Genomic DNA, 18,251 nt, shown 5'->3' with positions numbered 1-18,251 from the left:
CCCCCGCTTGTTCCAGTACCTTTCCTCACATCCCCACATTCAGCCTCTCCTTTCTGGAATATTTTTCACTGCTCCAGAGTAACCGTTCTCATGATTGTCCAGTCCTTCCCTTGTTCCAATGCTTAATTTGAACCAGGGTTCCAAATGGCTGTCTGTGTCTGTTTGAATTGCTTTTTAAGATGTTTTTAAAGTTCTTTTAAAAATGTTTTTAAGATGTTTTATTTTTAAGTTGTTTTTAAGATGTTTTATTTTTATGTTAAGTTGTTTTTAAGATGTTTTAACATTTTTTAGTGTTTGTCCCTTGTTTGCTGCCCTGGGCTCCTTCTGGGGGGAAGGGCGGGATAGAATTTATCATCATAATCATCATCAATATTATTATTATTGTTGTTGCTGTTGTTGTTAACAACAACAACAATAACAACAATTTCTATCCCACCTTTCTACTCCACAGTGGGCACTTAGGGTGGCTCACAATGCAATTGTACACAGTAAATAAAACACAATAAAACATTAAAATAGGTAGAATTCATAAAATACAGTTCAAGGGGAGTGATATTAAAAGGGACTAAAGAGGTAAAACTTGAAAGGGGGAAAATAAAATCATCTTCAGGTTATACTTTCAGCCCCTTCCTTAATACAATAATAATAATAATAATAATAATAATAATAATAATAATAATAATAATAATAATAATAATAATAATAATAATGTGAATAAAGAACAAACAGTGCCTCAGAGGACATGCAGAATACATTTTTCCTTGCCCATGGAGCCAAGGCTAGCCTAAGACATTTTGCTGCCTGAGGCAGAACAACAAATGATGCCCCCCACCAAAGGCAAAGTGCATAGTACTTAAGATCAGTGGAATTAGTTTGGCACCGGAGGCAGAAAAACTTGCAAGTGCCTCTCTCTCTCCCTAGCAGAAAACGCAACGATAATAAATAAGAATTTGTGGCCCTTTCCCCCGACACCTTAAATTATCTGCCTCACTCTGCCTAAAGGTAGGGCCAGCCCTGAACAGGACAACTGTAATCAAACAATGGAGAAGATTTTTTAGGTGAGAGGGCACAATTTTCAGGTAGAGCTGATTCTTGGGTCATCTTTTTTCAGAATTAAGCACTAAGAATTCCCCCCAAGAACTCTGCTGCTAATGTGAACTAGTTTAGTCATATTTTTTTGCTCATGTTGCATCCATCCATACACTCTGTTTTGTTCTATTTATGAGAGATAATCCTGATTTTCTCTATCTGTCCTTGGTAAATCACTGATCTTCTTTGTTATAGGGGAGGTTTTTTTAAAATTAGCAACCATACACATGGACTAGAATTGTTTTTCTGCAGCTTTCAGCCCTTTCTCCCAAGTCTCTCTAGGAATTAAATGTCAGGAGCTTCATTTGGGCATTTACTTTGCCCTGAGAGTGAGGGCATGCTGGCAAATCCTGCACCTTCTAGTATGTCACATTACTCATCTTTACAACCCTCCAGGAGTTGAAGGATGCTTTTCAGAAGTGTGGAGACTTCTGAACTCATGAAGGCTCCTCACAAAATTTAGAACCTTAAATTTGTTGTGGTAAGCTAATGCCTGAATAGGGCTACAGTGGTGGATGCATCTTACCTTTAGTGCATATGCAGGGGTGCAGTTGTCCAGGGACATGGGGGGGGATGTAGGTTGGTTACTTTTTTGGGAGCAGGGTCCCAGCCAGTTCCCTATGTATGAGCCAAAGCCAATCAGCATGAAAAGGGAGAGTGTTAGCCACTGAGAAGTGTCCTTGTTCTTTCATGCTGGTTGGAGCAAATTAGAAGGAAAGGAGGTGAGCCAGCCACTCAGAAGACTCCTCTCAATAGCTGACACACAGCCTTCTCCTTTCATGCTGATTGGCTCGTGAGATGACAGAGAGAGCAAGGGAGTCGAGGGAAAGTGGAAAAGGGTGTGTGGCTGTGAGGGGTGTGTGGCATGACTATCATGAAGGGACCCTGCACTTCTGAATTTGCCACAACATTACTGTGCATATGCATGTAAATAAACACAAACTTTAGGTATTGTAGTATTTATAGCCTGCCATTTCACATGCTTGGTTAATTTTGAACTTTTGACAATATATTAAAAGACACTTGGTTTCTTACCAAAGCATACTGCAAGAGAACATCTAGCTATATGAAATTGAAAGTTGTGTCCCAGCCAGAGATTCTCATAGTGGGAATATGAGTATTCCAACTATGCCAGAATGTCCCCATTGCTACCAGTTGGAATTAAAATCTAGCCATGATGGACTAATAGTCTAATTTGGGTTGATTCTAAACAACTAGTTTATTGAACATTCATTCTGATTTGATTGCAGGGAGGTTAGATGATGTTGTGTCATAGGAACATAGGAAGCTAACTTATACTGAGTCAAATCCATTGGTCCATTTACCTCAGTGTTGTTTACACTGACTGACAGTGGCTCTCCAAAGTTTCAGATAGGAAGTCTCTCGCAGCCCGACCTGGGCATGCTGAGGATGGAACCTGGGACCTTCTGCATGCAAGGCAGATGCTCTGCCACTGAACTACAGCCCTTCCCCAAATGAACCTGCTTTCTGCTGAGTCAGATTATTAGTCTATCCAGCCCAAAAGCGCTTTGTGGAGTTGCTGTGACTTAGTTGTCATACAAGCATTATGCCACACTTTCCAGTGCATTTCCCCATTATTTTCCGTATTGCAAGAAGTCTGATTGTTTGGAGAAGTGGGTTTGTTGCACAAATCCTCCCTGTTAACTTGAACTGAGCAACTTGAATTTGCCAATATGTGATTGAATCCCACTGGAAAATAGTTAGACTAGAAATGCCCACAGTATAAAACTGCTCGTTGTGTTACATGCACTTTGCTGTGTTCACCAATGTGGGGTCATAAGCTAATGGCTGCATGTGTGAAACCGCTACCTCTTACCAAACATCGCAAAAGTTCACATTACTTCAAGCTTCACAGGACACAGGATCTGTGGTAAGATGCTTCCTCTCTCCTTTCTGCTTTTAATTGACATGTTGGGCTGAATTTTATGCTTTATACTGATGCTTTATTTCATCTTTCATGTTGCCACTGATTTTTAAACTATTTTCCTCTTGTTTTAAATTCGCTTTCATATGAATGTGTTGTGCTTGGATGCGTTTTTAGAGTGCTGTTTTGGCTGTATGACACTATGGCGTTTTAGTTTTTATTACGTATGCGAACTGCCTTGGGAGGGCTTAAAACTGAAAGGCAGCATAATAGCATTTGAGATATTATTAAGGATTTAATAGCGAAGGATTGACTAGGGATGAGAGAGAAACCAAGGGGTGTGTACAGGCAAGGAGGGGCCATCCCTCAACAGAGCACTTGCTATGTTGTATGCAGAAGGTCCCAAGTTCGATCCCCGGCTTCTCCTGTTATGGCTGAGAAAGACCCCTCTCGACAGCCACTGCCAGTCAGTATGGTACACCATATTGAGCTAGATGCGATGCACCAGGTATCTGATTCAGTAGAAGGCATCTTCCTCTGTCCGTGAGCTCAACTGGCCACCTCTATCACAACTTTCGGAAAGGCCCCCTCCATACCTCCGGCGACCCCTCCCCTTGTTTGTTGCTCCACCCTTCCCTACAACCTCGGCGAAAGCATCCACTCAGCCATCTCCTGGCAGAATGCGGGGAGGGAGGGGGAACGGTTGCTAGGAGACGAGAGCCGCGGCCCACGTACACAGCCACAGAGACCGAGAAAGGAAAAAAGGCTCTCCCGCCCCGCCTTGCCTCTACGCTGGGTCTCCGTTCCCCTCATACCTCGGGGACTGTGTGCCCCTCTCCCTGCTGTAAAAATGGCTGAGGTGAGACCCCTCCCTACAATGCAACCTTCTCCCATTTCTTTCCCTGTATCATCTTCCTCATCTCTGTAGGGGTTTCCCTCTTGTCTATTTCCTCTTCTTAACAATATGTGGTGTTTTTGCCCCATCTTAGGATGGGTCTGTCCTCCCTGGGAGGGCGTCCCCAAAAGAAAACAAGGATTAATGTGCGCCCCCTTAGGTATTTCCAGTTTTGCCTTCTGCTGCCCCGTCCCCTGGAGAAAAGGCAGAATATCTTCAATTTGTCAAACGCCAATAACGTCATAGCTCGAGCCCCCCTTTCCTTTACATCAAAATTTGTATGTATGCTAACTTTATTTTTTCTCCCCACATTCTCTAAATACATGGGTGGCAGAATCCTCGTCTCATCCTCTTGAGTGTCTTTGCCACACATTCAGTCCCCAACACTCAAGGGTGCACCCTCAAAAGTTACTGCTACCTAACGATATTCGGTTTATATGCAGAAATAGGATGGTTTAAGAATTAGGAAAAGGTGACGAGGGATTATAATCTGTGTTAGCAACAGAGCCCACTGGTACTTTATTCTGGTTGAATTGATCCAGAATAAAGTACCTTCACTTGTAATTTAAGCAGGACCCTAGCAATGCTGCTTCCTCCAGCCTTTTCCATGCCTTACCTCTTACCCAGTTCTTCCTTACTTATTGTTGTATCCTAGAATTCCTGACCATGAATTTTCCTAATCCTTTTTACCCCATTCCCTTCCTGTCCCAGACTCTCGTTAATTCTGTTCTCCCGCATGTGTATTCCATTCATCCTCTCTTGCCTCTTTGCCATCACTTTCCTTTCCCTTTTCTATTCTTCCTCCCATCCTTCTAATAAGCACCTGTCATCTCAATTCCTCTTTCCTTTCACACAATGCCTTCTTTCTGTGTATTGGCAAAGCTTCTTTCAAGCTTTCCCATTGCTTTCCCATCAGCCATTCTCACTAAGGGCTTGAGCAGACAATAGTAACCCCCACAGATATTGTAGCTCTAATGAACTGGAAATGGAGAGAGGAAAGTCAGAGGCACCAACTGCTTACTAGAGTCTCTCTTTTGTACTCTGGAAACTTTGCTGATCCTATAAATTTCTAGTTCAGTAAGAAATCAATATGTGGATTGATGTGTCTTGTTGAAGACTAGAATATATGTGTCTTGTTGAAGACTGGAAAAGCATTCCACCAACAAGCATCTATCACTGTGCTATCCCTCAATCCCATTTTTGCTGGAGGTTTTTTTTGGGGGGGGGGAATCTGTCTTCTGTCTCTTGTTTGTAATCTCCTAGACCTTCCTGTTTTCTCTCCCCTTCCTTATAAACTCCCTAAGCCTTCTCCCCTCCGCTTCTCATATCTTTCCTTGGGACCTAGGCCTTTGAGATGGGGTGGTTCATCTTATGTTTTAAAAGATGCTTTATGATGTTCCACTATCATGCATATATGGCTATTGTTTTATTGATTTGTTGTACTGCTATATTTCCACCATGGAATCAGTAGGTGAAGGGTGGGTTAGAAAAACTAGAAATAAAAAATAACCCACTTACATCTCCCCCTCACGTCCATTATTTAATTCTTCTACACCCCCACTTTTTCATCTCGAAATTCTTCTTTTTCTCCTGTCTCCCCTTGCCTTTCAGGTCTCCGGTATGCAGTCTCTTGTTTTTGCAGGAATTTCTTTAGGAGAGTTCATTGTTTGTGTGTCTTCTACTTCAGTTGTCCTTTGCACCATGTCACTAACATTCCTTCCATCATTTCATCTAGCTGTTGCTTTCCCCCTTAGCTTTGTTCTTTAATAATTGAAATGTTCTCAGCCTGTGTTTCTTGATACTCAGGGCAAACCTAGGGATAATAAACCAAGGTTTATGGGCTGAATAAACGAGTTTGGCATGAACTCCGACAGGGAGAATAAAACAGAGGCAGCCTCACTGCTCTCCTTAGCTCACAAAACATCTTTACTTCCATTTGATTTCACACATATTTTTCTGTCAGCAAGTAATTTATCATGAGTAGAGAATACCAGCACATTTTAAGCATTGTGAATGGAAATAGTTTTATGGTGAGGTGTAATACTGTGGGTTATAAGCTCCATGAAGACCCTCCGTGGCGCAGAGTGGTAAGCGGCGGCAACGCAGCCGAAAGCTCTGCTCATGGCTGGACTTCGATTCCAACGGAAGGAGGAAGTCGAATCTCCAGTAAAAGGGGTCGAGGTCCACTCAGCCTTCCATCCATCCGTGGTCGGTAAAATGAGTACCTGGCATATGCTGGGGGGTAAAGAAAGGCTGGGGAAGGAACTGGCAATCCCACCCCATATATATGGTCTGCCTAGTAAACGTCGCAAGACGTCACCCTAAGAGTCGGAAATTACTCGCACTACAAGTGCGGGGACACCTTTACCTTTACCTTTTTATAAGCTCCATGGTGGTATGCTGATACAATAGTTATGCAGCCACAAGAGTGGCTGTATACTATAGCCAGTGTGGGTTTTTCACATTCCGCAGTGTTAAATTGAAAATACCCCCCCATTGCCATTCTGATGTTTCCCATAAGCTCACTTCAAAACAAAACATTACCCAACTTATAGTCCTGAACTCAGAAGCTCTTGCTTAACAACCCTCTAAATGGTCATGCCGATACAGTCAGAGAGAATAGAGTTCAAAGTGTAAAAAAAAGGGGGGGGGAATCCCAGAGCCCTGTTGGACTTTTTTCTGTCAGAGTTCTCATAGAATCATAGAATAGTAGAGTTGGAAGGGGCCTATAAGGCCATCAAGTCCAACCCCCTGCACAATGCAGGAATCCAAATCAAAGCATTCCCGACAGATGGCTGTCCAGCTGCCTCTTGAAGCCCTCCAGTGTCGGAGAACCCATTACCTCTCTAGGTAATTGGTTCCATTGTCATATGGCTCTAACAGGAAGTTTTTCCTGATGTCCAGTCGAAATCTGACTTCCTGCAACTTGAGCCCATTATTCCGTGTCCTGCACTCTGGGACGATCGAGAACAGATCCCGGCCCTCCTCTATGTGACAACCTTTCAAGTACTTGAAGAGTGCTATCATATCTCCCCTCAGTGTTCTCTTCTCCAGGCTAAACATGCCCAGTTCTTTCAGTCTCTCCTCATAGGACTTTTTTTCCAGTCCCCTGATCATCTTTGTTGTGCTCCTCTGAACCTGTTCCAGTTTGTCTGCATCCATCCTGAAGTGCGGAGACCAGAACTGGACGCAGTATTCAAGATGAGACCTAACCAATGCTGAATAGAGGGAACTAGTACTTCACGCAGTTTGGAAACTATACTTCTGTTAATGTAGCCTAATATAGCATTTGCCTTTTTTGCAGCCACATCACACTGTTGGCTCATATTCAGCTTGTGATCAACAACAATTCCAAGATCCTTCTCACATGTCGTACTGCTGAGCCAAGTATCCCCAATCTTATAACAGTGCATTTGGTTTCTTTTTCCTAGGTGTAGAACTTTGCATTTATCCCTCTTGAATTTCATTCTGTTGTTTTCAGCCCAATGCTCCAGCCTATCAAGGTCCCTTTGAATTTTGTTTCTGTCTTCCACGGTATTAGCTATGCCCCCCAATTTTGTATCATCTGCAAATTTGATAAGCATGCTTTGTACCTCCTCATCCAAGTCGTTAATAAAAATGTTAAAGAGCACTGGGCCCAGGACTGAGCCCTGTGGTACCCCACCCATTACTTCTGCCCAGTTTGAGAAGGAACCATTGATAAGCACTCTTTGAGTACGATTCTGGAGCCAACTGTGGATCCATCTGATAGTTGTTTCATCCAGCCCACATATAGCTAGCTTGCTAACCAGAATATCATGGGGCACTTTGTCAAAAGCTTTGCTGAAGTCAAGATATATTATGTCCACAGTATTCCCACAGTCTAGAAGGGAGGTTACCCGATCAAAAAATGAGATTAGTTTGGCAGGATTTTTCATAAATCCATGTTGGCTCCTAGTAATCACTGCATTGCTTTCAAGGTGCTTACAGATTGACTGCTTTATAATCTGCTCCAGGGATTGATGTTAGGCTGACTGGTCTGTAGTTCCCCGGTTCCTCCTTTTTGCCCTTTTTGAAGATAGGGACAACATTAGCTCTTCTCCAGTCATCCGGCACTTCACCATCCTCCATGATTTTGCAAAGATAATAGAGAGCGGTTCTGAGAGTTCTTCAGCCAGTTCCTTCAATACTCTAGGTTGCAGTTTATCGGGCCCTGGAGATTTGACCTCATTCAAAGTGATTAGGTATTCCTTGACCATTTGTCTATCAATCTCAAGCTCCAATCCTGCCCCTTCTACTTCATGTTTCCCAGGAGGGTCATAGACCCTTTTTTGGGAGGACTGAGCCAAAGTAGGAATTGAGCACTTCTACCTTTTCTTTGTCATCTGTTATCATTTTGCCATCCCCATTGAGTAGCTGTGCCACCATTTGTTTTCTCTGTCTTTTACTATGGACATACCTGAAGAAAGCTTTTTTGTTGCTTTTAGCATCCCTTACTAGCCTCAGCTCATTCTCAGCTTTAGCCTTCCTGACACCATCCCGGCAATTCCGTGATACCTGTCTGTACTCTTCCTTTGTGGCCTGGCCTTCTTTCCACTTCCTGTATGTGTCCTTTTTTGTTTTCAGGTCATCTCTAAGCTTTGTGTGAAGCCACATTGGCTTCTGTTGTTTCCCCCTTTCTTCCTTGTTGGAATTGTTTGCCATTGCGCTTTTAGAATTTCCTTTTTTAGAAACTCCCACCCATCTTGGATTCCTTTTCTCATTAGGGTGGCTTGCCGTGGAACCGTACTTACAATTGTTCTGAGTTTATTAAAATCAGCTTTCCTGAAGTCCAGGGTGCACGTGTATGGCTACTCATAATCTGTTGAAATTCATTAAAATCAGCCATGTTCACAGAGTATCTGTAATCCTATTACTGACCTTGCCCCATACTCTGACCTTCATCTTTTGCAGTTTAAAAGTTTAAAAAATGCCTGGCTGATTTTTAATTAATTTAAGAAATTTTGCATTGAACTGAATCATAGTGTTGGGCATGCTCAGTAAGAACCAACTGTCAGTGTTCTAAAAGCCAGACTCACAGCTGCTTTGCTTGCCTAATTGAGGCCACACCCACACTAGACTTTGATTTCACTTGAGACAGCATGCCTTCCCCCAAAGGAACCTGGGAAGCGTAGCTTGTGAAGGCTGCTGAGAGGAGACTCCTATTCCATTGACAGAGCTCCAATGGCCAGACTGGTTTAACAGTCAGCAATTCTTATTGAAGGTCTGTGAGGGGAACAGGACATCTCCTAGCAACTCTCAGCACCATTCACTAACTACACTTCCCAGGATTCTTTGAGAGAAGCCATGACTTTCCAGAGTGAACTAAAGGCCTGGTGTGGATGTGGCCAGAGACAGCTTTGGTTAAAATGTGCCTGCTGTAGAATAAAAAGGTGGGGAAAACGCTGAAAAGCAATGATACTCTTCACAATGTTTTCCTTTTGGAAAGGAAAGGGGCTTCCCCTCTGCCCAGTGCCCACCCACCCACCCAATCTCTTCCCTTCCTCCTCCCCTCCCTGCCCCTCCTCATGGTCAGTGTTGGACTATGACCTGGGAGAGCAGGGTTTGAATCCCCACACAGCCATGAAGCTCACTGGGTGACCTTGGGCCAATCACTGCCTCTCAGCCTCAGAGGAAGGCAATGGTAAACCATCTCTGAATACCATTTACCATGAAAACCCTATTCATAGGGTCGCCATAAGTCGGGATCAACTTGAAGGCAGTCCATTTCCATTTTCAAACATGATTGCACAGAAATCCTGGATCCATCTTTGTCGCTAGAGGCCCAGGTGACCTCAGTGGCTAGGAGTGCCTTTTACCAGCTTCGGCTGGTGAGACAGCTGCAGCCGTTTATGGACCGGGATAGCCTGACCACTGTTGTCCACACACTGGTAACCTCTAGGCTGGATTACTGTAATGCGCTCTATGTGGGGCTGCCCTTGAGATTGGTTCGGAAGCTGCAGCTGGTGCAAAATGCAGCAGCGAGATTGCTCACTGGAGCAGGGTATCACCAACATGTCACCCTGCTGCTGAAAATTGCACTGGGTGCCCATTTGCTACCGGGCTAAGTTCAAGGTTCTAGTTTTGGCATACAAAGCCCTATACAGCTCGGGCCCAGGATACCTGAAATACTGTCTTACCCCTTATATACCCAGTCGGTCACTGCGCTGTGCAGGTGAGGGCCTCCTGCAGATATCATCTTATCAGGAGGTTCGTTCTGCACAATATAGGAAACAGACTTTTAGTGTGGCTGCACCTACCCTGTGGAATTTCCTCCCTTTAAATATTAGGCAGGCACCATCTCTGCTATCTTTAAGGCGCCTTTTGAAGACTTTCCTCTTTCAACAAGCCTTTTAAGTTGAGACCTATCACAGTCTGCATCTGTGTCAGAATTGTTTAATATGTTTTTTAATAATGTTTTTAACCCTTTTTTAAAGTTTTTTTTTTAAAAATTTTTTAATGCTGTTTTGTTTTAATGTATTTTAAGATCTGTTTTTATGATGTTTTAAAGTGTTTTAGTGCTTTGTTTGTCACCCTGGGCTCCTGCTGGGAGGAAGGGCGGGATACAAATTGAATAAATAAATAAATAATAATAAATAAATCCCATTGAACTCAGAAAGTATACAAATGATCAAACCCACCCTCCCTTCTCCTCCCTCATATCCCTCCCTCTTGCCCCTTCCCTCCCCCTTTCTTTGCTCCTCCCTCCCCATCCCCATCCCCTTCCAATCCCCTCTTCCCCCTTCCCCTCCTGCCTCTCCCCTTCCTCCTCCCCCTTCACCTTCCTTCTCCCCACATTCAGTTTTACCTATCTTAAGCATGATTGCACAAGAGTAAATACCATTGAACTCTATAAGCATGCAAATGATCAAACCTGCCTTCCACTTCCCCTTCCTTTGCCCCCCTCCAATCCGATCCTTCCCCTTCCCCTTCCTCCTCTTCCCCCATGGTCAGTTTTACCTATCTTAACCGTGATTGCATAGGAGTAAATCCCATTGAACTCAACAAGCATGCAAGTGATCAGACCTGCCTTTCCCCTCCTTCCCCTCTCCTCTCCCTCCTCCCCGCCTTCTTCCTCCTCCCCTGCCCACTCCAGCCCTCCCTCCCTCCCCCTGTCAGTTTTACCTATCCTAAGCATGATTGCATGGGAGTAAATCCCACTGAACTCAATAAACATGCCAATGATCAAACCTGTCCTCCCCCTCCCCTCCCCTCCCCCTCCTGCCTGCTCCCACCCCCTTCTCCTCTCTGCCCTTTCTCCCCTCCCCATCCCCTGTGGTCAGTTTCACCTATCCTAAGCATGATTGCAGGGGAGTAAATCCCACTGAACTCAATAAGCATGCAAATGATCAATCCATTCTCAGCAAACTTGCACAGGATTCCATTTCTTACCTCCCGGATTAAAAAGGAGAGAAATTCACTAATAGGTAAAAAAAACCTTGCGGTTTAAGAATGTACCTATAGCCCACAGATATTTCTATCAAACTTGAAAAAGCAGGGAAATTGGGCAGCTATAGTGAATGCACCAGGGGAGCAGGAGACCTGACCTCCTCTTTGAGATGTTGTATTCCCCTACAAATTTGTCAACATGCAAACATAATTTGGGTTGGTCTTTCACAGTCCAATATACTTGCTGTGTAGCTTGGAAGAATTTGGTAACATGTCCCTCTGAGCATATGGTGAGTGGTGGCAACACCTGCAATCAGCCCAAATAACAGAAAGAAGACATGTGCTGTGCTGACCTTGTTTTAGCAGGGAGGAAGCAACAAAACAGTTGATATAGTTCAGATGGTCACTTTAAATGTGTCTGATTTACTTTGCAATTTTAGTGAAGTTTCCTATAGAAAATCATGTTCTTTTGTTTCTATTTCTGTGAATATGTGAAGTACAGCAAAACTTTGCAAAATTTACACTAAACACTAAACAATTCTGCGGAACAGTTACCAGCGGACATCAGGAGTGTCTCAGTTTGCACAAAATAAAACAATGGGAGATGAAATATATTCTAGCAAAATTCTAGGTGTGCTCTATGTTTTTAATTGACTGTGTCCACCTTGCCTTAAATGAAATGGTTTAAACATAGCAGGCTGAAAACATGCATCCTCCTTTTTCCAACAGCTAGAGTTATTGCTATAGTAGCAGCATATTGTACTCAGTCTGATTTTACATCTAACTGCAGTTTCTAATTAAATTGTTAATGCACCCAAAATAGAAATAGAGCATAGCCTCCAATTTGAAACACAAAAGGCTGTCTTCACCATCATATGACATTGACCAATAAAAAGACTTTGAAAGTAATAAAAATAAATTTGACACAGATTTCTAGGATGAATAATGAGATAAATATAATTTTCTAGGTTAGATGCTCTGTAAAAACATTAGTAACACAGGAAAGAAGCAAAGAACAAAGTAAGAAGTACACCAACAAACATACAAAAATATAATTCTCCATCTCTGGAGATGGCAGGTGTTGCCACCAGTTACCATATGCTCAGAGGCACATGTTATAAAATTCTACCAAGCTACACAGCAAGTAGATTGGACTGTGGAAGATCAACCCAAATTGTGTTTGCATTTTGACAAATTGGTAGGGCAGTACAATTTCTCAGAGAGGAGTTCAGGTCTCCTGCTCCCCTGGCACATTCACTTTAGCCGTCCAATTTCCCTGCTTTTTCAAGTTTGATAGAAATATCTGTGGGCTATAGGTACGTTCTTAAACCGCAAGTTTTTTTGCCTATTAAAAAGGTAAAGGTGTTCTTGCACTTATAGTGCGAGTTGTTTCCGACTCTTAAGGTGATGTCTTGCGACGTTTACTAGGCAGACCGTATATGGGGTGGGATTGCCAGTTCCTTCCCCAGCCTTTCTTTACTCCCCAGCATATGCCGTGTACTCATTTTACCGACCATGGATGGATGGAAGGCTGAGTGGACCTCGACCTCTTTTACCGGAGATTCGACTTCCTCCTTCCGTTGGAATTGAACTCCGGCCGTGAGCAGAGCTTTGGCTGCATTACCGCCGCTTACCTCTCTGTGCCACGAAGGGTCCTTTTTTGCCTATTAGTGAATGATATATTGGCTTCTGTATCTATAAAGATACTAGTTGAAACAAGTGGGGCCCTGTAACAAAATATTGTACTGTGGATTTCTCCACCTGACATTCCCTCTCCCCTGCACAGTCAGCATTTTGTGACCACTGAGCATGCTCAGGCTTATTGAGCTATTCTGGGGTTTCCCCCTCAAATATTTTTTTTTGGTGAGGTGGAGTGGACAGACACACTTATGCCCCGTCCCAGCTAGATTAAAATCTTGGACTTCCCATTGATGTCTTGGGCTGCTCTCACTTCTGTCCCTGGGAGCACTTAAAAATTCCATTGTCCTCTGACAGCATTTTTTCCTCTCAAGTCAGTCAGCATTCAGTGGCCACTGTGTCTTCATTAGACTCTTCTTGGGTTCCCTCAGGGATGGAGTTTCCAGTGTGGCACCTGTGGACACCACAGCTAGCTAGCCGTTTACACCCAGGAGACACGAGTGGGGATTTGAACTCACAGACTCTGGACTCCCAGCCAGGCTCTCCTCCCCACTGTGCTATACCAGCTGTTATGGTACAGACAGAGTTGCCATAATCACAGATGTTTTAATCAAAAGGAGTTACCTTAGAGCTATTATACCAAAATCTTGTTATATGTCATTATCTTTATCAAGATGCTTTTGGTGACTGTCTGATAGATTCTCCCTTTTCTTTCATCCAGGAAAAATTTGACAAGCCTGCAATAGAAGAAAATGTATTTGAAGCCTTGGAAAAAGACTTCCAAGAAGTCATCAGTGAGCTTACAGGAGATCAAAGCCTGGAGAAATTTCGTGTGGAATATGAGAAACTCCATGCAGTGCTGAAAAAGTCATACGAGAATGAAAAGCGTCTCATGGCAAAATGCAGGGAACTGAATGCAGAAATTGTAGTGAATTCAGCTAAAGTGGCTACTGCTTTGAAACTCTCTCAGGATGATCAGACAACAATAGCATCACTAAAAAGGGTAAATGAAGCAAACCATGACTTCATAAGCAAATACATAACTGAGGACATTCTAATAAATGGAGTAAAATGTCAGCATTTTCTTGATACTTAGTCTAGCAATCTGGTGTGATGTAACAGAGTGAGTTTGTAATGGAAGTGGACATCATCTATTGATCTCAGCTCATCTGGTAATTCAGTTAATTGTCCTTGGTGGACAGGGAAGGCCCCATTGTGAAGATAAGATTAAACAGAAAAACTCATGCTACCTATACTAAATATTTAATAATACATATTTAAACAATATTAGCATTCATTTAAAAAAAGGTAAAGGTGTCCCTGCACTTACAGTGTGAGTCGTTTTCAACGCTTAGGGTGACGTCTTGCGACGTTTACAAGACAGACCGTATATATGGGGTGGGATTGCCAGTTCCTTCCCCGGCAGCATTCAGTTACAATGGCTTCATTCTCATGTAACTTGAAACCATAGTTAAAGTAAAGTATGGTTTAGAGATAAAGTTGCAGTGTGCTGATGCATAGTGCTGAAATTGCAGGTGCTTTGCTCCTCCCCTGCTCTTGCCACTGCCACACTGGATTAGTGTTATGTTTGTACCCAGGCTCATGATTTGTTGGGAGTAGAAAAAAAAGTTACTGCTGTCAAGGTTTTTATAGATGTACATTCTTAAAAGCATTCCAAGTTTGTCAATAGGGTGACATCATTTGCTCATCACTTTGAAACCTTTGAGGCTGATCAGCACCTAACAGTGGTGCTTTTAACCTTGTGATCCAAGCAGTTGCAGCTCCTTTGTTGTCACCCTTTTCCTACCAGTGGAGCCTCTTCCAGTATGTGTTGTTGTGAATCAGAATGCATTGTTTGAAAAACAGTGAGTGATCTGTTAAATAACTGTAATTGGTGGAAGCAACATTTATTAAAGGTACAAACTGTTAGGTCCTAAAAATTCTAGGCATATTGGAAGTGTGGGTGGGTGTCTGTTTCTTCCACAGCTTGAAATACTAGTTGGTGGGGAAATTACATTGTCCCAGCCATAATACATAGATATTTGAGTGGTGGAAAAATGAAACATCCTCACTTTTGATGTCCTTGCCATTGAAAGATATGCAGTCTGGTAAAAGACACTGGAATCCTCCACAGTGGGTACACATTTCTATGCTGATGATGGAACCTGTGACTCAGGTCCACTCCTTATCCACTGTGACTTCTGCACATGATGGCTGTTTTGCCAAAGGCTTCTTTGGCTTAACTAGAGGCTTGGAGATCTCTAAATCCTCAGCAGTGGCACAACTGTTTGCTTTCTGATTTTGAAATCAAATTGTCAATACAATGTGCAGCATGGTTCCTTTCTCCTAGCAATCCCTTTGATTTGAAAAACTGACAGGAAAGACCTTGTCTATTTTGTAAGATTGGAGGTTTGATTGGTGTTTTCTTCTTCTTTTACTTCTCTTTGTTTTAAACTCCATACCTCAGATGGGATATACAGCAGGGCCCCTTCTGATTGGCTTTTGGAAATCCCACAAGACCTTCCAGGATCTGGACACCTCATATAGATGGTGAGAGGGAAATAACTCTGCATAAACATCAAGCACAATTCACTCTCAATACTTTTCCACATGGTAATGGACTTGTAGCCTAAGCCAGACTTCCCAAGACTGAGAAAAGTCCCCCTTCCTCCCATGCTTGAGTCCTGCTTAAGATTGCGATGTCAGATACATGTCTGACTGTTGTCTACTGTAAAGACAGTGTGCGATAGGAAGTGTCTATTCTTACATAAAGAGATTTCCCATTTTATCTACCTGTTTCACGGTGTCAGTTAAAACTTTAAATCCAGTAAGTATTACTATGACATTGTTTTTGGAGCAGTTTAGCTATTCCTTTTGGGAAAGTCTTGATGCTATAGAGATTCTTCATCTCAAAATCCTGTGCTGTATTTCAGATGGAAAATAATTATTTGACAAAGGCAGTCATTTTGCTTTATTTCACTAACTAGTTGCTCTGGAAAAAAAATGCTATTTCAAATATATGTTGCAAGAATAGCTAAATGACTTCAGAAGAACAGAATGTTGAAACAGCCTTTCATTAAATTAGTGAAAACTCAACTGTCATCTTTTTATACTCCGGTTTACGCATGTGAGAACACACACATACAATGTCCATGATTTCACATTGTATATCCCTGAGCTGTGGAACAGGCTGTATGTCTACTATACTTTTAGTTTGCCCCTGCTCACCTACAAGGTTCATGGGATTGCAGAATGTAATTTGTACTGCTATTGTCCATGCTGTTCATATACAGTTTCATTCTATAGAGTTCTTAAACCTTATTCATTTTCATTTTCAGTATCTGAAAAAAATTAATTTCAAGATTCCTTGACTGTCATGGTTTGGGTCTGTGAGGTGGGATATAAATGAATTTGAATAAGAATTAAATGAATCTACAAATCCCTATTGAAATATTTTAGTTAATTCTGTAACTCTTCTCTAGAAATGTTCTAATTGAGGTCAGTCTTTGTAATCAAATTGGCATTTTCAGAATGTAGGTGGAATGAACTCATGCATAGTTCAACATGTGGTAAAGCAGTTGTGAGATTGTTTTACCTTATGCATATATCTGTTTCTCAGCTCAAGCCACATTTACAGAGTAACAGGAAAAGTGCTCAAAGTGAGTTTAAAATAATGTGTAGGGACTATTCCATATGTCAGATGCACAGAGCCACTCAACCTACATTCATAACATGCCAGTTTCATAGTGTGAATTTGGTAAAAATATAATGTATTTAGGTATTTAAGTAAGGGGTTACTGTAACTATTTTAATGCTCAATTTATGTTGGAATTATCTTACAGATTTTGCATTCTGTGTGCTTTGTATCTTCAGTGAGTCATTGTGGGCTGTTTTTAAATAAAGGTTACCCTATTAATACTTTTTTGTTTTTACCTGATTCAGAAAGAAGCAACCTTGTGTTCCTCCATCTAAAATGAAACAAACAACAGGGTACTTTAATAACATTGTGCATAGTCGTGCTCTAGCCAAAATAAATTATAAAAGCAAAATCCCATTTGGGTATTAAAATGTCCTTCATTTGAATGTACAGATGCTATTGCCTATGTGAATGAGAGCAGGAACATTATGGAGCTGAGCTAAGCAATCTTTGTTTACAAAATTATCCGGTGATGCCACTGGGATGCTTTTAGGAATCCACATCCAAGGAAAGTTACAGTTTCAAACTAACTGATTTGACAGTCTTTTACTTAGGCAGGTGACACTGATGTTAGTGAAACTACTGGGAAAGTGGTACATTGGGTTTCCATATTGTAAAAAAAAAAGTGATACCATGGAACTGTAGGAGCCTATTTGATGGCTTGCTTTGGAGCTGAAATGTTAAGAAATAACAGATATCTATCAAATTTTGTGGTGCTTTAGTGTCATGGGATAAAGAATATTCCTATAAAATATTATTTTTGCCTTCATCTGTTTTGTTGAACAACCTTGATCCTTAGTACAAATGAGGTTCTGACCTTGTTTGTGGCTCTAAAACACTCAGCTTGACTGAAGGAACTTTTCACTGAAAACAAAGTAAAAAGGGCAGACAAAAAATCATGGGATTTAATAAAGCTTAAGATGGGAATATCTTAGAAAATGCAAGGTTTCTGTTATTCTCTGGAAATGGTAAATCTCACATTTACAGTGAAAAGTTTACCATGTGTTTTTACAATGTGTTTTGATTTTTTAAATATTATATTTTAGATTTTATAACCTGCCCTGGGACCTATTGGTGAAGGGTGGGCAATTAATAATAATAATAATAATAAACCCTGTGGTGATTTTACTATATATAAAAATGAGAGAATAGGTCCATTATTTGATTACTTATGACATGATATTAGAGAAAAATATATTAATTTTTATCCCCAAGGCTTTTTCACTCTTGGTTAAGCATTCGTATTGTGGCACCTTGTGATTTCCTTGTTTGTCTTTTGCTGTGTAAATAGTCTGCCCAATAATCTTTGTATAGTTATTGTTGCCTGTGTATGGTAGCAGAATACATTAAGGGAAGTATGAAAATATGAGATAGATTTATTATCTTATTATGTGAGGGGTACATTAATCACTGAGAATGAATAGGTAAGAATCACATGAAAAAAAATCTTAAAATCACCCATGTTAGTAAACAGCTTGCTTAACATAGAAATGTTCCACATCAGTTTTGTCGCTCTGAAAGTCACTGTTTCTTGATAATCATTAAAGTATTCACTCATGGCAAAACCATTTATGAAAAATGTGGGACAATGGCCAACTGGGATTCCTAGATATGGATTGCTTAACTCAGAGTATTTGCCA

At 41.6% G+C, this 18,251-nt stretch overlaps 1 protein-coding gene across 1 annotated transcript in view; it reads left to right on the top strand.

Annotated features, from left to right (window-relative positions):
- The first annotated feature begins 3,756 nt into the window (after positions 1 to 3,756).
- The window catches only part of CFAP58 (cilia and flagella associated protein 58), a 160,971-nt gene continuing 146,476 nt past the window's right edge, over positions 3,757 to 18,251 (top strand). The window contains exons 1-2 of the mRNA XM_061634391.1: positions 3,757 to 3,833; positions 13,636 to 13,917. Of these exons, the coding sequence (XP_061490375.1) occupies positions 3,825 to 3,833; positions 13,636 to 13,917 (291 nt within the window). The 5' untranslated portion in view covers positions 3,757 to 3,824. The remainder of the gene's footprint in view (positions 3,834 to 13,635; positions 13,918 to 18,251) is intronic.

The sequence above is a fragment of the Rhineura floridana genome, chromosome 7, assembly GCF_030035675.1.
Source record: "Rhineura floridana isolate rRhiFlo1 chromosome 7, rRhiFlo1.hap2, whole genome shotgun sequence".
Lineage (NCBI taxonomy): Eukaryota > Metazoa > Chordata > Lepidosauria > Squamata > Rhineuridae > Rhineura > Rhineura floridana.
Note: the sequence above shows the minus strand (reverse complement) of the source record. Positions and strands in the feature narration are given on the sequence as shown.